The sequence below is a fragment of the Triturus cristatus genome, chromosome 11, assembly GCF_964204655.1.
Source record: "Triturus cristatus chromosome 11, aTriCri1.1, whole genome shotgun sequence".
NCBI lineage: Eukaryota > Metazoa > Chordata > Amphibia > Caudata > Salamandridae > Triturus > Triturus cristatus.
In genome coordinates this window covers 1,122,487,540-1,122,512,396 of record NC_140594.1, presented here as the reverse complement: position 1 = coordinate 1,122,512,396, position 24,857 = coordinate 1,122,487,540, and the positions used below count along the sequence as shown (strand labels likewise).

The 24,857-nt window shown below is 43.1% G+C and overlaps 1 protein-coding gene across 1 annotated transcript in view; it reads right to left on the bottom strand.

Annotated features, from left to right (window-relative positions):
- The window catches only part of LOC146786162 (solute carrier family 12 member 9-like), a 609,812-nt gene that overhangs the window by 202,515 nt on the left and 382,440 nt on the right, over nucleotides 1-24,857 (bottom strand). Inside the window, exon 8 of the mRNA XM_085635689.1 lies at nucleotides 8,503-8,585. Coding sequence (XP_085491815.1) covers nucleotides 8,503-8,585 — 83 coding nt within the window. The remainder of the gene's footprint in view (nucleotides 1-8,502; nucleotides 8,586-24,857) is intronic.

Genomic DNA, 24,857 nt, shown 5'->3' with positions numbered 1-24,857 from the left:
ACCTCGGTGTTCCACTTCAGAAATCGGCAGTCGAGTTTCCCTAACCAATCCAGACTCTTCTCTCATGCTGTTATCCAGCATGAGAGAAGCATCTGGATTGGAAGAGTGGGCTGGCTGGACGCTCCTTCAGGCCCTGTAGGCCTGTGCTTGGTCTCCACCCAGCTGTTTAAGACATCTCAGTGGAAAGCTTCAAAGTGCGCATGTCACTTTGGCTGGTGCAATACAGCTGGCCAAAGTGACATGCACACTTTGAAGCATCCAGCCAGCCACTGCTCCTGTCCTCTGCTGTCAATCGGCAGCAGAAGACACGCCCTGTATGTTTCTGGGCTCGAGGTCTGCTGACTGCTGCGGTGCGCATGTCAGAAAAATAACATGGCAATTAAATCTTTTCATTGCCATTTTATTTTTCGTGCATGGCTGCCAGCAGGCGGTGAGGCGATGCTCCCCCGCCCTCATTCTGAAACCGCCGCTGTGATGAGGGCAGGGTGGATGTGCCTCAGGAGCTTCACAGTCTGATATAAGAAGAGGATATGGATGGCCTATGAAGAGTGCGGTCTTGAGATCAGCTCGGAAGGATCAGGAAGCCAGGGTGGGTTGAGCAGAGGGGCCGGTGCTCCGATGGGACCTCACCCTCTCTTCCACCAGCAATCTCAGCTTTTTGACTAATCTGTTCACACCTCACGATGCCGCCATCTTCCTCTGCTCTGGCACTCATCAGGTTATTATTGAACTTTTGGAACCTCAGTCACAACACACCTCCTCTGCAATGGTAGGCTTCCCCCAAATGAGCATTAATGAGGGAAATTGCCCCCCAATGGGACCGCACTACAACGTTCCTGCACAGCATGGACTCAAAAGTCCATTCCATGCAGGAACCTATGTGCATGCTCACAGGGGCGCACATGTTTTGCCCCCGTGTGCATCCACATGCGGTTGAGGCAGAGGGTTGCCCTGTAGGGCCCACTTTTTTTTTTACCCTCCTCCAAGGTTTATAAGGAGGAAGAACCTCCATGTAAACCCTGGAGGAGAGGAAACTCGTTACATGCTTGGTGGGACCACGGCGGTCCCACCAAGCATATTGCGGCCTCCGACTGCCGGTCCAATGCCAGGGAATGGCGGTTCAAGGCTGGTCCAACGGCCCAACTCCTAATGAGGCGGTCGGACGGCCGGTGCGGCGGTGGCTGAAGCAGACACTGCCGCGCCGCCACGAGTCTGGTTGTCTGAGGACCGCCAGACTCGTAATAGGGCCCCTAGTGTTTGTTGGGAATATCTGGAAAACTCAGAAATTTCAATAAAATGTAGGAGTAAACAAGAAGACATTTATCACTTTTCCCCTTGAGCCTCTGTGAGTTGGGTCATACATCTCTATGTGTTAGATTCCATTGTCCTACACATACAAACCTATGGCGCCTTAAACTCATTTTTAGTGCCTTGAAAATCTCATTTGCAATCTCTCCAGTTTGGGCCCAGTTCACAAAAGTATTTACATTTGTTAATAAAAGTTTACTACAAAAAAAACCCCTCATTTACGCATGCCAGGAATTCACAAAAGGATTCCTTGCTGGCGTGAATGGATTTACTACTGTTCATTTCCCTGGAACAAATGTGGAGAAGTCTGCAGTGGTAAATGTCACGCAGGAGGTGGGAAGTGGGCATTACATCGCGTGCACAGAAACTTACACATTGCTGTGCACTCACAAACTGAAACCTGGTCCTTTCCTGCTCTGGAAGTGGTCAGAAAGTTACTCCATCCAACGGGAGTGGGTCACCCCCAGATTTGCTGGGGGTCTAAGGACATATGTGTTTTTTCCCACGAATAAAAAAAAGAAAAAATGGAAAAGTTTCAAAGGCTCACACCGGGAATAGACATGGCAGCCCTCTCACACACATCATGTGTGGGGGTCATGAGCACTGCTGTTGATGACTTCGATCACCAAATACTTCAGATTTCTGCACTTTTTTGGTTTTATGTTATGACCATATCGTCATGTTTCTCGAAGGGTTGCATTGCATGACGTTAGAACGTATTCCTTTGCAATGCAGTGGCATCACGCGGGGGTGCGGACCGCACCGGGTGACACCATCACATGGGGTGACACCGTGACACCAAAATGCAAAATAATGGGACTCCCGCCCCGCCCGCGGACCAGCCTGCACGGAGGAGCCCCACGCCCGGAGCCCAGGCAGGGACAGATTGGATACAAATGGAACGAGGAGCATGCGGAGTAACCGGGGGCCATGGGGGTGGGGGGGGCTGAGAAAATACTGGTGAAGACTGGAGAGAGATAATAGGGCGGCACCACTAGTACAGTAAATGGGGTCCCCGGGCAAGGGTACAGGTGTGACAAGGAGGGAAGGTGTAAGGTCTGTGCCACGAATTCACGGTGGGACACGAGGCACCCCGCACACACAGTACAGAGTGACGGCAGATCTGATGGACATGCCCCCTCCCCGCCCCACAGAGGCCCCTCCCACCTTGTCCTTGGGAGCGTGGCACCCTGTCCTGGGGTGACACCATGAGTTACCGCACTGGGTGACACCAACCCTAGTGACGCCGCTGTGCCTTTGCCACACATGCGTTACAACCTGAATGGTATTACCACAAATAATCTTTACCATGAATATAATTTTACCATGCATACATACCTTTACATTCAATTTCATTGTAAAAGTGTGCATGTTAAGGGCATATGATATTCGTAATAAAGGTTCCCAGCCCCAAGTCCTAAACCCGGTCCCTTGCACCCCCCCATCCGTTCATTAAAAAAAAATATCCCTCCTCTGTACCATGCGCGCCCCCGCCCCAAACCCTTCTAACAAATACCCCTCCCCATAACCCTAGAAAAGGATCCCTTCACGAAACCCCCTTCCCCGACCCTCAGTCCTTCTTCAAACTACCCTTTCCCTGAGCCCTAGAAGCGGACCCCTACCCCCTGCCGCAAATGTCCTTCTAAAAACGACCCCTCCCCGGCCTTGAGCCCTAAAAGGGGACCACTGTGCAAATCCTTCCTCTTTAAAATAAACTTAAAAACATATATATTTTTATTAAAATAAATGCATTAACTTTTTTTAAAATCCCCCTTACCTCTCAATGACATCACCTCTCCTGCTCTTCTGAGCCGCGATGCAGGTCGTAAAGAGGCAGTGGAAGGGTCCGCTCCCTCTAACGACGCCAAGAGACCACCCTTACCACACACATACCTTGTCCACACATGGCTGTGCGTTGTAACACATGCATGGTTAAGTATATGTGTGGAAAGAGCCGCAGTGTAATGGCTGCTTCCCTTTCTAGGGAGAATGTATAAACATATAAAAGAGAAGAAATGGCTCCTTTGTAGTTATTGTTAAAGCCTCCTTTCCATGGAAAATGCTGTTTTTGTTTTCTCTAATTTCATTGAACTAGTGATTTTCTCAGTGGAGTAACACATTTTACCAGACAAATAAATGTCAGCAGGCAGTTCTCCAAACACAGGCTCAACAAAAGGAGAGAGGGGTGTGCAATTAACACATTATGGTTTATCCCGCAGTTCATATTAACAAAACATAAGTACCCCAGCGTCGTTTCACGGTTGTAATCCCGTTTCTCTCATAATTAGACTCACTGTGGGTTGTTTTGCTCATATTGCCTGCCAACATGAGCAAAGCAACACACTGGGCTAATGGAGGAGAGGATGTGGCGTAACGGCCAGAGCTGCCGACTTTGGAACTAGGGAACCAGGTTGTGGCATTACAGCCAGAGCTGCCGACTTTGGAACTAGGGAACCAGGTTGTGGCATTACAGCCAGAGCTGCCGACTTTGGAACTAGGGAACCAGGTTGTGCATTACAGCCAGAGCTGCCGACTTTGGAACTGGGGAACCAGGTTGTGGCATTACAGCCAGAGCTGCCGACTTTGGAACTAGGAAACCAGGTTGTGGCATTACAGCCAGAGCTGCTGACTTTAGAGCTGGGGAACCAGGTTGTGGCATTACAGCCAGAGCTGCAGACTTTGGAACTAGGGAACCAGGTTGTGGCATTACAGCCAGAGCTGCCGACTTTGGAACTAGGGAACCAGGTTGTGGCATTACAGCCAGAGCTGCCGACTTTGGAACTAGGAAACCAGGTTGTGGCATTACAGCCAGAGCTGCTGACTTTAGAGCTGGGGAACCAGGTTGTGGCATTACAGCCAGAGCTGCTGACTTTAGAGCTGGGGAACCAGGTTGTGGCATTACAGCCAGAGCTGCCGACTTCAGAGCTGGGGAACCAGGTTCGAGTCCAGGCATCGGCTCAACATCTTGGGATTCTAGGCAAATCCTTTCGGCCTGATTTAGATCTTAACGGATGGGGTACGACTCCACCAATGTGACGGACACGGTGGACGGGATATCCATACGGTGGACGGGATACTGTCACATTTATGACGGAGTATCCCATCCACCAAAATCTAAATAAGGCCCTTAAATTCCCCATGCCAATTATTTTTATTTTTTAAATCTGACCTTATGTAATGTAATTGGTGTTCAGGTAAAGTGCCCCAGTGCCCTTGGATCGAATCAGCTCTGTATAAAAATGCATTCTGGGGAAAGGTAAATGCTTGTTTTTTTTCTTTATTTTGTTATAGTTTCATTTATTTAGGTTCCTGCGATAGTGCATCTTGGCCCTGAGCACATGGTGGCCAAGTGCTTTGCAGAGTATGTGGCTTGAGGTTCAAGGAAAATGCAGTATCAGAAGCTGGATAGTTTCCACCGTGCCCCAATGCTAGATGGCAACTACCAGGGCACAGTTGCATCTCAGTTTATAGGGCATATGCTTTTTTGCATTAGTGGCCAGATTAACTGGACATATTTTGCCATTGGTCCATGGCAGGAAAGGGGAGGGGAGTAATCCAAAAGCAGCTTTGAATTTGGGTCTGCCTTCAGGTGTTGAATCCACCAGGCCAAAGTATCTTGGAAGAGTCTGTAAAAGTATGAGGCTCTCTGGTGTCTAAGTCATGACCAGGGATGAGGTCACACACCCCTTTAGCTTCTATAGGAATAAAATTCAATGTGACCAGACTCACTGACTCAAGATGGAGGTGGACACGGGGCAACCTTTGAATTGCCACTCAACTGGTTCACTTGATCTCCTCTTGTACTCAACAAGGGGTAGTAATGGCACCGCTTGTGCAATACTATGGTGGGACCGAACAGGCACCATGAGGCAGCTGCACTTCTCCTGGCCCGCACCATTGTGCATCATCACCAGGTCTAAAGACAAAGCACAGAACACTTTAAAAGGAACAAAGAAAACAGGACTGGTGCTATTTAGCAATGCCTGTAAGAGGAGGCAGTGCTCCTAGGGAAAGAAACAGATAGAAAATGCGAGCTGTAACAAAACTGGAGAAGCGATTCTAATTGGAAAAGAAAATGAAAGGAAAAGACAAAGAAAAAGGAACAGTATACAATAGAAATGAAAAAGTGAAATACAGAATGTAGGGAAGTGCCTCTTTTGTCCCTGGTCACCCCCATTCTCGTGGACTGATGATGCTGTTTATTTTACTCTGTGCACTGGGACACTGCTGACCAAGCTCTGGTGCAAATGTTCTGACCCCCTAGTACAGGTTGAATTGGCTGACCCCTAATTGGACTATTTTACTTCCCTATAAGTCCATATTATATGATGTCCAAAGTACATCCATGGCATGGAAAATATCACCTTTGGACTACAACACTACTGTGCCATTGGCCAGTGAAACTAGACAAACATGATCCTGGAACTGCCACTGCAGCCTGGCAGCTGCACTTTAAAACTGCAATCCAGCCTGTAAAAAATAAATCCATTTGACATATTTAAACATTCATTTTTAATATTAATAAGTATCCCCTACATAAGGCAGGGAGCATGATATTTAAAAGTACGACATGTAGAAAAGATAATATTAAATATATCCTTACTGTGACAAGCACCTAAAAGATATTTTTACTGTAGCAATTATGATTGTTCCATAGAGAAACCTTGAGATGCACTATTAAATGTAATAATGCTATCTTTGGCTAGGAAACACCTAGACATTTCATATGTGGACTCTTTGTAATGCTTATTAAAACAATTCACTGGTGAATGTTGATCTTTAATAAATATTTGTGAAAAAGTACTTTTACAAAGTTACTTTTTTCCTGCCTCAATAGAGCTTCTGGAAGCTAATTCGCATTAGCCTCTAACTGCAGCCCTCAGCCTTCTGAGTGCACAAGCCTTTAATAAGTTGTGAAATCTCCTCCCAGAGCAGAGACATAGGCCTGTGTGAGGGGAGATTTTTCTGTTCCCAAGGCAGGATGAGGATTTTGGCAGTGCCCTCACATCTAAACAGGCCGCCTTATTTGTTCTTCCTGTCACACAGACTCCAATCCCAGTGGTAAAGAAGCTGCCCCTAGAACAGGTTTGAAGTGATCAAAGATACGGAGTTCCGATCAAATTCTGCTAATTGTCATGTGGTGGATTGTTTTCTCCTGTGCATGCCAAAACAGTAAATTGGCAGGGGTGAGCGAGATTTGGTATCCCTAGCCCGATTTTTGTTTGCTAAGAGGACATTCAGCAAGATTTTTGCAACGTGGGTGGTTGCGTCCATTTGCTGTCAGAAGGCTACCTCTCGAGCAGAAAATCTAAAAGAAGCTTGTCCACTGGTGCGCCGTGTGGTGCTGTTTGCGCTGTTTGTTCAGTGTGGAACGCGATCCTGGAGCTAAATCACGGCACAAGCAGCATAACATGCCTTTTTCAACTCATTGGCGAAAATTCAGCAGAATCTCCTGGAGTTTGTTTGTAATTCCGTGTAGTCAAATTCCGCGAGTTCCGCCCACCCCTAGTTATTACTTATGATGGACTCTTCTCCACGCCAAATAATAACCCACTTTCTCGCAAGAAATACATAGAAAATATATATATTAATACTTATATACACTACTACACAGGTACTTGTTGACTCCCCATGTTAGTCTGCTATAGGTAGCCCAATCTGTTTTATCTTTGGCGCTGTGTGTACTGTTGATTTAAAATTGTTTGCAGAGACACCACCGGTTTAACATCATTTAGTGTTGCCTTTCCAAAGAGGAAGACCTACTCTTCCCCCTGTGCCCAAATTTAAAAAAAAAGAGAGAAACGGATCATATAACGTCAGCCTGTTATACATGTTCGGTTCTGGACACATGATTGTGTAAGTTCTTAAGTATTATAAATAGAAATAAGTTTTGAATGATAAATAGGACATAACATAAAACATTAATGGTAATGACAAAACATTATTTTTTGGGGGGGAGGGGAGTGTAGGTCCCCTTTAGTTTTTAATAACACAAAGATGTCTCACAAATCACCCTGAAAGGGAAAAATTCTCAATTGACTATTTACAAGTACTATTTGTTATATTTATGCATTTATAATGTGTGACAGCCGACAAGCGTTGTTATGTAGATGATAACAGCTGGGTGAAGAATGTGCTCACAAGATGGCTGCCTCTGATGGTCTGGAATCTACACTAACTTGCTGGTTGCAGTCTCCAATCTGTTGTCGGTAGACCCTGCTGAACTGGAACAAGTTCTTTGTTAGACCTCTGCTTCTAGCTATAGTGTATTCTTACAGCAGCTACAGCTTTGAAGAGCATCAGACTGAGATTATACAGAGAGGTCACTCGCCGCAAAGGCACACTCCTATGTCTTAAAAATGTCCCACAGTCATAACGGACTCCTAGTGAGTGTTGATGAGAAGTGATCGTGAGAGTGATCTATGCAGTTGTGGTTGGAACCAGTAGAGTCGCGACTTGGTGGATTTTCACATCCATTTGGAGTGTTTTTCAAAACCTCCTCCTGAACCGGGTGCAGAAAGCATTGGAAAGTGCAATTATTTTGTCAATAGTCGGGGATGAGGACTATTTTTTATGTGAAAGAAGAATGGTTTTCTGTCAAATTTCACAAATTGCCTAGATTGACAAACGCATATTTTCTGCTATGTGGATAGCCCGTATGCCTTACTTTGTAAAGTGGGGAAAACATGCGCAGAGATTCACAGCTTTTTGCACTGTGGCCCCTAGTAACTGAATTAAAGTTCACTAACATGACCCCCTGTAGGGAGCGGTGCCATGTCGGTGCTGCCTAGGCTCGCAAGGGGTTAAAACGTGGACAAGAAGATTGAGTTTGAAACATTGAAAGATAAATCGACAAATTTATAGGTACAATCAATGAAATCTGTAATCTAATGAAAAGAACAGTTCTCTTTCCCCCATCCTGCATTACTAACAATTACAAACAATAGGCCTTTGTTTGATGACGTCTGCTGGGGTTTGAGACCTATTGTGACATCATTCGCTGTATGGCTGATTTAATCATTAGACATAGTTCTAACAGCCTATCTGAAAACTGCAGCAACGTTACTACAGTGTAACACAGTGTTTTCTTGAATTACATTTTTAGTAAGCATTGGGTGCAACCACAGGCCCACTAGGGGACCACAGCCCATGGCTGGCATGTCAGGAGTGAAACTTTAAACCTGGGGAACTTACCTGGGACAAAAACCAGGACATGAGCACCGCCACCCAAGGGTTCCCTCCACAAGCTGTTTTTTTTGCAGGCGCAAGAAGTACACCTGCATTAAAAAAACAAAAATGTCAAAATTAGAAATAGAAGAAATACTTAGCGCGCACCACTGCTTCAGAATGACTGTTGCACCAGGAGTGAATTTAGACCAACCACAAAAACTCCGGCTCACGCAGAAGACATCAAATGATTGTTTGTAAAAATTTGTGATCTGATGAAATGGTGACATGTACTTTTGCTCGTTCTTTTATGATTTTTAATAATCGAATAAAGATAATTGACTGACTGACATCAAATCAGCCCCCTTATGAAAAGCAGAAGTGTGTTTCTTTTGTAATTTTTAGAGTTAAATTTACATTACAACTAAATTAGAGATGGGATCTTAGCTAATCCATTTTAACAAGTGCAACTAGAATTATACAGCAGATGAAGGACCACATTTGTGACAGAAGTGACTAACAGTAAGGAAAGGAAAACTATATATCATTTTAAAAGGTTAAAGGCCAGGTATAATGCACATTCGGTGGCTGTAGTAAAGATGTAGAAACTAAAACGTATAATACTAGAAAATAAATGGTTAAAATGGAAAACAATAAGTACAGTCATATTGCATTGTTAAATTTGCACTAGGACATTTTAAAATGCTTAATTGTACCAATGTAAACTCCAATCATTCGGTCCAAATTTCACGAGGCGTAGGTGAAATTTTTATTACACTGGCGTAATCAGAGTAATTCCATAATAATGTAGGCGTTCACGTTACTCTTGTGAATCAAAAGTACAAAACGTTATGCAATTGCATCGACTTGCATAATTTAAAGTAATTAGGTGTAAAAATGCCTAGCACGAGAGCACAGGAATGGAGCGCGAGCAGCTGCTGTTCCTATTCTGTTAGATTTAGCACTATTTTCTTAGCGCAAAATGCATCCTCGGGTCCATTTTGGATGCAAAGGTGCATTCTTTGCTATTAAAATAGAGCTAAATGCAGATTACTCTCTTCACATAGGGGCCGATTAGGATGGCAAGCGGATTTTCGTCCGCCAGCCATCCTATTGTAAATGGGACTGCCCGACAGGCTGTCAGCGGTCCCGACAGAGACATTACTGTGCAACTGCCACCACGGCGGTCACGATGCCTATATTTTGCATTGAGGTGGGTGCTGCTGGCTGCAGCACATGCTGCGATGCAAAAATGGGATACATTACATATCACTGCACTACGTGGCAGGCACCATGCGTTGCCTGCCACATGGTGCAGGGATATGTAGGGGGCACCATAGCTGCCCTTCCCAACCCACAGTTTAGTGCAGGGGGGCCAGCTACTGGCCCCCAAAGTCCCTTTCCGCCTGCCTTTTCACCATTGTAGGGAATACAACTCCCTCCGATGCACCGGCAGGCTCAAGGAGCCCGCTGGATGCATGACGGTCAGTCTTTCCGACCGCCAACAAACCACCTGCCATTGTAATATGGCAGGCGGGAAAGTTGCTTATGATTGCAGTGAGACCGCCACCGAAATGCTGTCGGTGGCGGTCTCACTGCCATCGTAATCGGCTCTATAATTCTCTGTAATCTTGCATGTTTTCCTGTAATTTTGCATAACAATGCTACAGCAAATTACGCAAGTTACGTCCATCCCTATATATCACCAGTACAAGCTTTCCATACAGTTTGTGGCCCCTCAGATTGTTCACTATTTAGCATTTCAATATCTAAGAAGCCTTTTCTTGGTGACAGGGCACACACGTTAAAAAAGATTTACCTAATTTGTATTTGGTTTTGTGTCAAACATTATTCAGTTAATATCAGTTTGTTTTGGTAATTATTTTTACATTATATTCTCAACACTTTTCAGGTTGAGACCCTTCATCGTGGATATGATTTTCTTTCCGCAGGTGTTTGCTGAAACAAAATCGGGAGAAAACAACAACAAAACGTATAAAGTATTTTATCATACAGCAACAATCCCTGTTGTAATTGCTAACAAATACTGTTCTTATTTACAAAAAGTTGATAACATAAAATAATGTCGAATACATTTAATTCTGTAATTATATCCGTGTTGCTTTGTCCAATATTTTTCATTTATTTTTCTAAAATATTTTGGTTTTCAAATTCAAACTCTATTTGTGCGTAATATCTTCTTTAATTTACATAATTTATAGTTGTGGAAACTCCGTTTCCCTCCAAATTTGAGTTACAAGGGTCTTTTACATCAATGTTTAATGACATTTTGGTGTTTCCATCTTTTCTGTTGAATAACCACATATCGTTCTGTGTAATGTAGCAGTGCAGGAGTTCATGTTCCTGCTTTACGTCTTTTCAATGTGGTTAATACATAAGTGTTTTCTACTTCGCATACACAATTGCAATATATATTTATACATGTATATAGGTGTTCTGAATAAACAAAAATTACCTAAGATTTATTGAGAGCGGCGTATCCTTGGATTAAAAAATATCTATTTTTTTTCTTTCTATTCCTTAACAAATGTCAGAATTGATGTTTCAGTAGTTGTGCTTTCCAGTTGGTGGGATTATTCTGGATTTGGTGCATTGTGGGTGATGAATTGTTTTTGTATTGTAAGCTTTTACTGTCTTCTTTTATTTGACTGTGTTGTGACGGTTGCAATCAATTGAAAGAAACTGAGTTTTTCATATATAAACCATTATTACTTCCTTCTTTTGTAAGTTATTTTGGTTATTTGTTCATGCTTATTTAATTTATCATGTTCTTAATTCTAGTTTTATTCCATGCTCCTTTACAAAAATCACAATAACTTTTGTTTATTTTTTAGGCTGGTTGGTTCCACGGAGTTTAATCCTTCCTTCCAGAATACTTCGGATTGATGAAGTGTTTGTTCAAGGTTTTCCTATGCTCAGTGTTTTTTTCACGTATGTGATATTTGATAGTTATTTTCCTGCCGATGCTTACCCAAGTTTGATTTCTTTTTTATTCAATGTGATTGATTTAAATATTTTACATTTTCTTGCAGGTTGCCTAATGTAGATTTTTGATTAATTATATTTTATGAGCTAGATTATGTTCCAAGTTGCATAGGTGTTATTCGGAATATTATGTCATGTAAGAGGATGAAATACCCGAGGTAATTCAATGATGCCACTACCGTTTACACAGATAAAGCATTTTGTTGTGAATGTTGGCAGCGATCTTTGACTTATAGCTACGTTTATTAACAAAGTACACAAATTAGAGTTTCTTACATACACAAATAATTGTTTGTTCTTTGCAACTGTTGTTGTTTCAGACAGATCGATGTCTAGTATTCTTCAATGCTTTTCAATGGCTTTTCAGATTTGCAATGTTTGGGCTTTGAAAGGAAGAACACAATTAAAAAATTCTTCATTTGATTTGTATCCTGCTGCAATGCTTGTTTTCAGGTTACAATAGATATTCTTTCCTGGCATTCTTGTAAAATTGATAAATTAGATCCACATTTTTTACATTTCAACATTTAATTTTCAATTTTTTACTTAAATGTTCACCCAAAACAGTTTCATTATTGACGATGGGTGATGGATTCTGGATGAGGGCAATGTGTTTCTCTCTATGTCTTTGGTATAAATGTGCACATTTGATGATTACATGGCCACATTGTAGAATCGAGGAAATGTACATTTTGTTTTCCAATTGTAATAATTAAGTTAATTGAGTGATAGGTTTCTTTAAAAACAAAATCAGACAAAACTGATAATTTTTCATGTATGCCTTCCATATTTTTATCACATCATCAACACATCATCTGTATAAAACCATCATTGTTTTATCTTTGATTTCCTAGATGGATATTGTAGAGGTTCAAGGTAGTTTAAGTTTGCATACATATTTGCGAATTACTGCTCACTGTTGTACATATTGTGGGTAGATGTGTCTTTCTATCAAAACCGAAATAATTGGTAAATTGAATCGATTGTGATAATGATAATTTCAGGAAATGTGGGCTGTCAATTTCTACAAGTTCCATAAGCATACCTTCAGTGGTTTGCAAACTCTCAGTATGTGTAATCGAACCATATCAATTTGTAACTTCAAGAGTGATTAACGATTCTAACCTTAATCACTATTTTGACCTCTGTCAATTTATTGATCAATTCAGTGGTATTCTTGATTAGGTTTGAAATAAATTGAAAACATTTCTTTAGGTCGTAAACCACAAATGTTGATGTCTTTTCAAATATTGATACTTTGACATGTGTATGCAAAATGCCAAAACATTTGACATATAAACCACATAGAAAGGAACTAAAGCAAGAACATGAACTTCCTGCAGTCCTACATTACCCAGAACACTATGCAAACATACACTAGAGTTCCACAGCTGACAGGAAACTGCGTCTTCCCAAAAATAAAGGATGCAAATTAAGACATATTGGACAAATACAATGTGAATTTGAAAACCAAAATATCAAAAGCTTATAAAAGACATGATATCAGAATTTTACTTCTTGTTCATTTTTTTATTCTACTTTATTTTATTGTATTAATATTGGGTAAAGAAGAACAATTCTTGCTAGCAACTGGAACTAGAATTGTTGCTATATGATAAAAGTTGAGAGTGTATTAATTGCACAAAATGTAGAATAAGCTATAAAATTATTTGTCAGTTTACAATTATGTTACTGGGATTACTTGAAATCATTTCCACTAATTAAGGATTAAATCTCAAAACACATAGGGAATATAATGTGAATTCAATTACCAAAACAAACTGATTTTTTAATACAATACATGAAATGAAGCAAATAAGATGGAGTATATCTCTCATTTTGACATAAACAAGCACCGCCATCAAGAAAAAGCTTCTTGGGGATTGGGGAGAGGAGTTGGCCTAATGGCTAGGGCGGCCGACCTCGAATCTGGGGAACCGGGTTCGAGTCAGGGCAATGACGCTGAACATCCTGTGATCCTGGGCAAATCACTTAATCTCCCAATGCCTAAAAAAAAAAATGAATGTGTCCCCATGTAATGCAACTGGTGCTATGTAAAGCGCTCTGATACCCGATTCGGGTCAAGTTCGCGCTATATAAAACTCTGTAAAATAAAAAAAATAAAGCATTTTAAACTATTGTCAACCAGTACTGCACATGAAACTGAATTATGATCCATCTTGTAAAGATGGTGGCATCAAGGCCTATTTTTGTGGAGAACAGCAAATGGATAATGCGGACTTGCTACATTTAAAAAAACTGTGGGATACAGGGAGCATTTCTCTGGTTGATTACAAGTGATTTGTAATTGATTCATAATTTATTAAAACATACATTAGATTCACAAAGTTAATTAATTCATTGGTTGCTAAATGAATTGTCAATTAATATTTAATCGAGTGGTAATTTAATCCAATATTTCACATCAATAATTAAATAATAACTGAGTGATTACGTCGTTTTTTTTAAACAAAACCGATTGTTAAATACTAAATAAAGGAGTTCATAATTCTTAATAAAATATAGGCTTGGAAATTGTAAATAAAAACGTTGGGCCATATTCACAATGATACATTTAGTAATAAACGTACGTTTGGGACCAAATGTTCCTCTTTTACATCTGAAAGGAACACATGAAGGCATTTCTGACAGGTGTAAATCAATTTACCTGTGCAGAGATCTCTGCCATGTGTATGGAGTTTCCTGCACCCATAAATCCAACACAAGCAGTACAAAAATGGGTGTTCCAAGACTAAGTTAGCTTGGAAGTGTGTGACTGTCCACAAATGTGTATAGTATGATTTTTAGCCCAGCCACAGCTGATTTATATTGGTTTACAGGCTGGGAAAGGAAATGTATCATGTATAGATCCATTGAGGATTAGGGAAAGGCATTTCTTGATGCTGAACGATATTTTGCCTGCTGAGAAAGAAAATGTGCATTTGCACAGAAGATCCAATTCCCGCTTTGCAAAGTAGTCAACTAGTGAGAACTCCACATACCTGGAATGAGATCCTGATTGGAACGTTGTATTATCTTCCAAGAAGTTTGCATGGGAACTCGCACCAGATGCAGCTTTCCATACATACTATTGTGAATGTTTGAGAATCCCAAAAAGTAGTACGTTTACATTTGCACTTATGTTTAGTTCTACTTTCTTCGTGAATCATGCAGAATATTTTGGTGTTTTCTTTTAGAATTATGGATTGGATCCCTTACATAATTCTTTATTTTGGAGCTAAAATGTTGGGCTTAATGTTTTTGGTGCTATACACTTCTAAGAGAAATATTGCGTAAATTCATCCCATTGTTGTCAAGCTACAGTGTCATTAGCATACAATTATCCAAGACTGAGGCTGCTGCCATATAAAACACATATGGACCTATTGACAAACTGCACTTAGTAGTACTTCCAGTACTTTCATATGCCGAGGCCTCTGCGACATATGTGGACATTTCTGCAGAAGTAGGAATATATTTTAGCACAAATGTGGTTAGGACCTGGGAGAGGGGCAGACAAATGAGGAATATTTACTACGGAATAGAAGGGGATAAGGGAATCAAACAGAGGGTCTTAGGGAAAGGTTTAGGAAGGGACATGCAAATACAAACACCCACTGACCAAAGAGTCAGACTAGTGCTGTTCACAAACTGCACTCTAAAATTAATACAGCCAAAAAGGACTTTAAACAGCAGTAAATATACTTCTTTCCAGCACAACACAATTCCATAGAAAATAATGTAGGTAGGGACTTAAAACAAATATATATATATCGCATTTTTAATTATGTGTGTGTTTGTGTTAAAAGTAATATTTCATTTAACATTTTTTCTACATTAAATACATTCATATATAACTTTTGTTTAATATAAATAAAATGTATTTTTTTTATTAAGAATGAAAATTAATAAAACAAACCTGTTTTAATGAAATTTTGTAAATAGTAATACAATATATCATTGATAGTGAGGGTATTTTTTACAATTATTGAAAAAAATTATGAATTAAATGAATATATGTATTTATTAAAACTTTATTATTTTTCCCGATACTTTACCATAGGGATATCTCAGCTCTTCTGGCTGAGACCTCTACCTAAATGTGGAATGTTACTTGTAGTAAGTGTATACTTGTGAATACTGTTCTAGCAAGATCCACCCTCTGCTTTGAGGGGTGGAGATATGTAAATATGCAGCTAGTAACAAATTTACATTTGAAAATGGTGAACAGTAAAGGAGTGTTATGTTGCTACTAGGTGCAGTAGTAAATTTACACATGAGTAAATCTACACATTTATATTTAACTTTGTGAATAGACCCAAGATTTCTTAGGCAAGAGAACTATTCACACTCTCCAGATCCTGTTCAAAATATTGTGCATATAAAATTCAGAGTAAAACAAATTCTCTAAAAGTATGCAGTGTTCCACTGTTTCGTTCCTACAAAAAGTGCCGTTTTTTATCCTCCACCTCTCAGCTATGTTTTAAAGTGAGTTTTATTTCTGGGTTTGCTCTGTGTTAATAATATCAGAGCTGTGGAAAGACATCTTTGCAGCAAACACTGTCTTACACAATAATATATAATAACATTACATATTTATTAGGTAGGTGTCTCACTAAGAATTGTTTTACAAAAACCATTAAGTGCTTCTTTAAGAATGGCTCAAACTGGAGCCAATAACTCTGACCCCTGGAGTTACAAATTCCAGAAGCATTGGCAACGCTGATGGGGGAGCAGAGATACAGGGTATTATGGGGAGGCCCCGAAGGTCTCCCCTGGAATGAGATATTACTGGTGGAAATAAGAATTCCTATTTCTTTACCCCTGTTTATTCCTCATTCTGAGATATTTCATCCAGTGACTCCACCTGCTGTACTCATACTGCTTTATACAGGTGGTGTCTTAGGGGGAAAACCACCAGATCCGCATAGGCACTCTGGATCTTACTTTTCTTATTCGTTACTAGGCACTTCCAAAGTGGGCCTAAATAAAAAGACAACATGACTGGCATTATTCCAACCTTTGACTTCACTTTTGAGAGACCTGCATACTTTAGAACATTATGCCACAAACATGCATTTCTAGGAGTAATGAAATATTTTATGACAGATTAAGCATTCAGAATGTATGACAGTATTCCGCATGCGTTTAGGTCGCGTGCGTTCCGAATGCCGTCTTTTGTACAAAGCGTTACAACAAACAAATGATGGACGGAATGCTGACAATGCAGACATTCTGCCCCAGTCAAGAGATCTGGGTTAAATCAATTGTTCTTTTGCCCACTACACCACCCCAGTTTAGACATGGCCATATGCAAATCAGTCTTGACCCTGTGCCTCATGTTGTTGTAACGCTTTTCACCCTAAGTGGGATGGGTATTCCCAGACGTGGGACCCGTGCTCACTACGCCACTGGAGTCAAGCTATCCTGGCTGATGACGGCTGATAGCCAGAAACCGGTCCTAGGATGCTTGATTCCGGTCCAGGGAAGACATGGCTTGCCAGTTCGGGCTGGACTGTTCCCATGAGGCACAGGGTCAAGACTGATTTGCATATGGCCATGTCTAAACTGGGGTGGTGTAGTGGGCAAAAGAACGATGGATTTAACCCAGATCTCTTGACTGGGGGAGAATGTCTGCATTGTCAGCATTCCGTCCATCATTTGTTTGTTGTAACGCTTTTCGCCCTAAGTGGGATGGGTATTCCCAGACGTGGGACCCGTGCTCACTACGCCACTGGAGTCAAGCTATCCTGGCTGATGACGGCTGATAGCCAGAAACCGGTCCTAGGATGCTTGATTCCGGTCCAGGGAAGACATGGCTTGGCAGTTCGGGCTGGACTGTTCCCATGAGGCACGGGGTCAAGACTGATTTGCATATGGCCATGTCTAAACTGGGGTGGTGTAGTGGGCAAAAGAACGATGGATTTAACCCAGATCTCTTGACTGGGGGAGAATGTCTGCATTGTCAGCATTCCGTCCATCATTTGTTTGTTGTAACGTCTTTTGTACAAAGGCATCTTTAGGACGCATTTGTTCAGCACGCAAGCCATTTTAATGACTTGCCTTAGGGTGGTGCTGGATGTTGGAATAGTTTAACTTACTATTCCAACTCCAGTCTGCCCAACAGTAAGGGAAGGTGTTGAACTTTAAATTCAATACCAATTCACCAATGCGCCCCCCTAAAAGCATGTTGTTGTTACGACTTGCGTGCTGAAAGAATGCGTGCTAATGGCGCGTTCATTCTATTGCCGGCGCTGTGTTGGCACAGCGTGATTCCGGCTTCATTCAAAAGGATGTTTCCCAAGCATGAATGTATGATGGTATTCCGCATGCGTTTAGGACGTATGCATTCAGAATGCCGTCTTTGAACGAACGTGCTTTTAGGACGCATTTGTTCAGCACACAAGCTGTATTACCGACTTGCCTTAGGGGGTTTGCTGGAATAGTTTAATTTACTATTCCAACTCCTGTCTGCGCAACAGTAGGAAAGGTGTTGGACTCATCCTTTCCACCCTGATTAAACTACATGTAAATATGTCATGGGGATGATAACACTATGTTTTCAAAATTATCTCCTCTTTAATGACTAGACACAGCAAACAGTGGGTGCAAGGAAACTAATCAACCTTTATAATGTTTCGGGGGTCCTTTGAATGGAATGTGAAGCATTCTTACTGACTATTAACTGAGCTAGCAAATCTATGTTTCTTGAAATCTTCAAATTTTGCAGCAGATGGTTGTAAAGTTGTAAGTGCAGAGAATGAGTAATTCGGCGTAAAATGCTATGGATGCGTAATGGCAGAATGCCAGTTGCCTTGTTCGCACCCATAACCCCGTTGCGGACAAATAACTCTTCCTCCAACTCCCCCCCCCCCCCAGTCTAAACATTATACAGTCAAGTGATTATCCAAAGAATAAAATATATTGTTTAACTATGCAGAGAGGTAGGGCTAAAACTTTCAAAACTGTCTCATCCTCGCAAAATTTGCAATGTACAAAGAGCTGGGTTTTTTGAGGTGAAAAACAAAAATGCAATGTACCAAAGTGACATTGCCAGACTTTTTCGACTCACAATGACAATACTAGGAATCCTTGTGAATTTCAATAACAAGGAAAGGTATCACTAGTTTGCGATTGCTCATGCTGTCTGTCGCAAGGCTTTCAAATGTATTGTCTCCTCTTGTTAGTTGGTCAATAGTCACAAAGCGGAAGGGGGCCGCGACAGACCACTTCCATTGGCCACTGGCATCTGTGGGCACAATGATGAGCAGACGGTGACGCTATGGATCTCTGCATGCTTCTTCAATGTCCCTTTTGACAATGTGCCACTTTTTGGCATTGTGATCGGTGCCCTGGTAAGGGACAGGACTACAACACTAGCACATTGTGAGTGGACAGGTGGAGGGTCTGCCGGCCCTTTGAGGCGGCTAGAGTTTGCAGAAAGAATCATGCCTCTTTAATATGAAGAAGGAAGGAGTTCTGCAAACCCAGAAGAGCTCTTTGAAACAGGAACATCACAAGCTGGACAGGAGACCATGGTTACTGGTCAGGAGCCCTTAGATTATGGACAGGAGACTTCGGATGGTGGACAGGAGCCCTCGGATGGTGAACAGGAGCCCTCGGATGGTGAACAGGAGCCCTCGGATGGTGAACAGGAGCCCTCGGATGGTGGACAGGAGCCCTTGGATGGTGGACAGGAGCCCTCAGTTGGTGGACATGAGCCCTCAGAGGGTGGACAGGAACCCGCAGATTGTAGACAGGACCCTTCAGAGGGTAGACTGGAGCCCTCAGATGGTGGACGGGAGCCCTCAGTTGGGGAACAGGAGCCTTCAGTTGGTGGACATGCGCCCCCAGGGGGTGGACATGAGCCTTCAGATGGTGGACGTGAGCCCTCAGATGGTGGAAAGAAGCCCTCAGAGGGTGGGAAGAAGCCCTTAGAGGGTGGACAGGAACCCTCAGAGGGTAGACAGGACCCTTCAGAGGGTAGACCAGAGCCCTCAGGGGGTGTAAATGAGCCCTCAGATAGTGGACATGAGCTCTCAGATAATGGATACGGGCCTTTGTATGCTGGGTAAGTCCCCTTCGAGGATGGGTAGGTGTCCTCAGAGGATGGACAGGAGCCCAGCATGGATAGGAGCGGCCAGGGATAGACAGGGATCTTCACAGGTTGAACAGAACCCACCCACCAAGTGCTTGAAGGAACCCTCGGACATTAGAAATGAGCCATCAGATGATGGACAAGAGTCCTTCTGGTAGGAGCACCTGGATGCTGGACAGGAGCCCTCATGTACTGGACATGAGCCCTGAGATGGTGCAAAGGGGCCCTAAGATACTGAACAGGAGCCCTCGGTGGATTGATGGGGTCATCATACGATGGGCAGAAGCCATCAAAGGATGGACTGGAGCTCTCAGAGGATGAACATGTGCCCTCAGAGAATGCACAGGAGCCCTCAGAGAATGAACTTGTGTCCTCAGAGAATGCACAGGAGCCCTCAGAGAATGAACTTGTGTCCTCAGAAGATGGACTTGAGCTCTCAGAGGATGCACGTGTCCTCAGAGGAGGGACAGGAGCTCTCAGAGGATGAACATGTGTCCTCAGAGGATGGACAGGAGCTCTCAGAGGATTAACATGTGCCCTCAGAGGATGGACAGGAGCTCTCAGAGGATGAACATTTGTCCTCAGAGAATGCACAGGAGCCCTCAGAGAATGAACATGTGTCCTCAGAAGATGAACAGGAGCCATCAGAAGATTGACTGGTGTCTTCAGTGGTAGGGCAGAAAGCATTAAATGTTGGAAAGGGATCCTGCGTTGCTGAGCATCAGAGGCTGGACATTAATCTCTAGATGCTGTAAAGGAGCCCTATGGCATCAGCACAGAAGTCTGCAGTGGAGCCCAGGGCTGGCCCTAGATCTGATTGACAGACAGCGCCCTGGACGGAAAAGAAATGTGGTGTTTGTTGTGGTGGTAGGGGGTCATTGTTCTGTGTCGGCAGGAGGTGGAAGGAAGGTGGGAGGAGGGCAGGGGTGGATGATGTGCTAACAATGACGCTGGTGTACATTAAGGGCTGATTACAAAGTCTTGAACAGGACCCGGTTGAGACCAAGTGGGATGGACGAGCTGCTGTTTGCATGACATTAAATAGGACGTCTCCCGGCTGTGCCGCTCGGTATATTTGGTGCCCGGGTCTGGACCCAGCTTTGCCATGCCCTAGGACAGCCCTGATGACAGAGGTCATTGAAGTCACAACAGGAACCTTAGATGGAGGGCAGGAGCCATGTGGAATTGGAATCAGTGTCCTCAGAACGCTGAACGTGACCACTCTCATCTGTTAATGCCCTGCGCAGAGGGCATTAACGCACATTTGAGTCATTTCTTCATATCAAGACCATTCCATCACAGCTGACAACGTGACAAAATAAGACTTTTACACATAAAGTGACAACATGTCTGCCTTCCCTGATCAGAAGCCAGTGTGCACATATGTTTTACTGTGGAATTAAGGGCCCAAGAAGAGACGTGATCCTAATTTAAATACTAGCAAGAAGAAGAATGACGTGGCTCTTGGGCTACAAGAATGAGTCTTATGTTTGGGGAGAGAAAGAGCCGTTCTTTGATAATATTTAAAACAATTCTGTTATGTTTATGTTGTAAACTGTTTCGCACAATGTCTGTAATGAAGCATCTTTCACAGCAAACATTTAGCACGAGCTCAAGGGAAGAACATGAGCAGCCAGAACGCGAACAGCTGCTGTTTGCCATGCTTGTTTTTTGCGCTATTTTTCTTAACGTGAAACGTGTCCTCACGCCTATAATGCAAAGCGAAGACGTATTTTATGCTAAAATATAGTGCATATTCCGGTTACACATTTTGCGTAATTATGCATAATTTTGCGCACTTTTTCTAAAACTTTGCATAGTTAGGCAAAAGCAAATTATGGAAATTTTGCACACTCCTAGTTTTATTTCAAAAGAAAGTGGCGCACAACTGCCCATGGGAGTGGCAGTAAAGTGAGGTTTGTGGACTAACAAAAGAGAGGATTCTCGTCAGTGCTGGAACTGGAGGGACTCTGAGGCGGGGGTGGGGGCTGCTGGTCCTCAGTACTCCTAGAGGGAAGGGCAGTGGTTAATTTGTGAAAACATAAGTGCTGGGGCTCTAGTCAGGAGGCAGCTTGTACCAGTTTATTGCTCCTATTATTATTATTATTATTATTATTATTAATGCAATTTATAAAGCGCGCGGCTACCCCAAATAGGGGTGTCCCGGCGCTAGAGATAGCTGAGTGGCGACCAGAAAAAGCCCAAAGACCTAAAAGAGCCATGTTTTCAATATTTTTCTGAAGCTAGATTCAGTGTTTACCTTCCGCAGGGGCTCTGGAAGGTTGTTCCACAGTGATGCAGCACCCACTGTGAAAGTCCTCCCTCCCAAACGAGCCTTCGCAAAGCGAGGGGCTTGTAGCAGCGTTTGAGAGTTTGAACGTAACACCCGATTTTGTTTATATATGCTCAATCTTTGCTTCAGATATTTAGGACAGTTTCCCTTTAGGGCAAGATACGCCAGAATCATGGCCTTAAATTGGATTCGCTTCTCCACTTTCAACCAATGGAGATTCTGTAAATACGGAGAGACATGATGTTTAAAAGGTATTCGTAACACCAGTCTCGCAGCCGCATTCTGAATCATCTGGAGACGTCCTATGGCATATTTGGGTAGGCCTAGATAAAGACTATTGGCATAGTCTAACCTGGATGTGACTGTAGCGTGTACTATAGATTTTCGGCAGTCCTCCGGTAAAAAGTGCAGAATTTTCCGCAAATTTTTCAAGGTACTAAAACATCTAGCAGACACCTGCTTAATTTGAGCAGAGAAGGAGAGATTTGCCTCCAATTTCACGCCCAAATTCCTAGTGCATGAACCCGGTATTGGTGGTATCTCCATCTCTGATGGCCACCACAGTGCTGGATCTGGAGCTGAGCCCTTGCCAAAGAACAAGACTTCAGTTTTTCCGGCATTCAGCTTTAATTTATTAGCATTCATCCAGCATGCTATATCTTGAAGGCAGCCCTTAAAATTCTTGAAAGTATCTGCCGACTGCTCCTTAAATGGAAAAACCAACTGGGTGTCATCAGCGTACGAAATCGCCTTGACACCCCAGTTGGCAATAAGAGTAAAAAGCGGAGCTAGGTAGACATTAAACAACAGGGGGCTTAGGGCTGAGCCCTGGGGGACGCCACGTTTAATTGGCTTAGGTCTAGAAGCAAATGATTGTTGAGCAACTTTCTGGGAACGCCCACTTAGGTAAGATTGTACCCAGGCTAGCACCGTCCCACCAAGACCCGCATCTTGTAGTCTCTGGACCAGGATGCCATGGTTTACCGTATCAAAGGCCGCGGACAGGTCCAGGAGCACCAGCAAAGCCGATGCTCCTGAATCCAATGTCCATTTTACCGATTCTGCCACCTCAAGAAGAGCGGTCTCGGTACTGAAACCTGCCCGAAAACCCGATTGAGTGTCATGAAGAGCTCGGTTCTGCTCTAAGAAAGGGGTCAGTTGGCGTTGAACCATTTTCTCTAACATCTTACCCGGGGCAGGAAGCAGGGAAATGGGCCTCAGATTGCTAAGGTCACCCGGGTCACCATTAACTTTCTTCCTCAGAGGGAGGAGAGTTGCGTGTTTCCAAGAGTCGGGAAAGATACCTGTCTCTAAGGAGGTGTTCCAATTATGGCGAAGTCCCTCAATCAGAGATGGAGCTAACATTTTCCAAAACTTTGGAGGGCAGGGATCATCTGGTGCGCCCGACCTACATTTCAGTATTTCTGCTAAAGCCTCCTGATGCGATAGCTGGGTAAAATTTAAGAGTGATGCCCTCCCGCCACCATCTGCAGATATTTCCGGTTTTACAGTGGCCTCGGAGGGAGTAAAAGAGACATAAACTTTAGAGATTTTGTCGTCGAAATAGTTAGCGATTTTTTCGCATCGTTCTACCGAGGCTGTAACCTCCAATTCACTAGCCTTAGGTTTAAAAAAGGATTGAACTACTTTAAAAACTTCTGTGCCAGAGTGGTCCGCATTCTGAATGCGTGCTACAAGGTAATCTCGTCTAGCAACTTTTAGAGCCTTATGAAGTTCTTTTATCGGTTTTTTTATAAACCGCTTTGGCTAAATCACAGTAGGCTACTCTCCATTGGCGTTCCAGTTTTTTGCAATGACTTTGTTGTTCCTTCAGGGACGCGGAAAACCAAGGCGCCGAGGGTGAGCATCTATCGGGTTTCCCCATTCTGATTGGTGCAACAGTTCCATTGCATCCCCAATCCATTTGTGCAGAGTAGCTGCATCCAGATTGGGGTCGTGGGACAGCTGAGGATGACTCTCCCTCATTATGGGGCTTAAGGATTCCGCCGACAGTTTCTTCCAGTCCATTTTTTGCACCATCTGGATATTTTTTTTTTTTTACTAACTTCACAATCGGGAGAGTAATTGAAAAGGGGATTAGGGAGTGGTCCGACCAGGTCAGTGGTAGTGGGGACCCTATTTCAGTATTTTTTATATTCGAGAAAATGAGGTCTAAAGTGTGACCCGCCATGTGTGTCGGAAAAAGCACCCCTTGTGGGAGGTTAGCGCCCTCTAAAGATGACACAAGTTGCGCCGCTTGTACGCAATCTGGGTTGTCTACATGTAAGTTAAAATCACCCAAAACCAGAAAATTCGAATAGGCCACTGATTTTTGGGCAATCATATCACATAGAGACTGCACGGCAGTTGCTGCACATGCAGGCGGTCTATAAATAAGAATGCCAACTAGGGCGAAAGCGGGGGTAATCTGGAAGCAAAAATGTAAGCCTTCAATACCATGCAAAAACAGCGAGGCAGAAGACACAAGCTCCCAGGAATCTCTGAAGATAATCGCCACCCCCCCCGCCTCTTTTTCCCCCTTCACGATTAGCAAAACATATTTTGAACCCTGGCGGGGTAGCTAGTGAGATCGATGTTATTGCGTCAGCGATCAACCAGGTTTCTGTGAGGAACAGGGCATCCCACTTCTCTTCAGTTAATATTGACCAGATCTCCTCCGCATGTTTAGGTAACGACCTACAGTTAACTAAACCCAAACTGAGTGAGGACCTCTGATTGGAGAAAAAACTCTGGGAAGCCTGCCCCACCCTGTCCACCTTACTTTGAAACAGCGTCTGACCGCATTCTGTGCAATAGTGTGGCAATGGGGAGCGAGCCAAATCAAGCTGATGCGCCCTCCTGCAAACAGCGCCCTGGAGGCGTAGGAGTAGCTCTCGTGACCACCGTAAGTGGCTCGTTCTAACCATCCCGGCAGCGTGGCTGGCGCTGGCCGCGCTTCGGACGCGGACGGGCGCAGACGGGCTT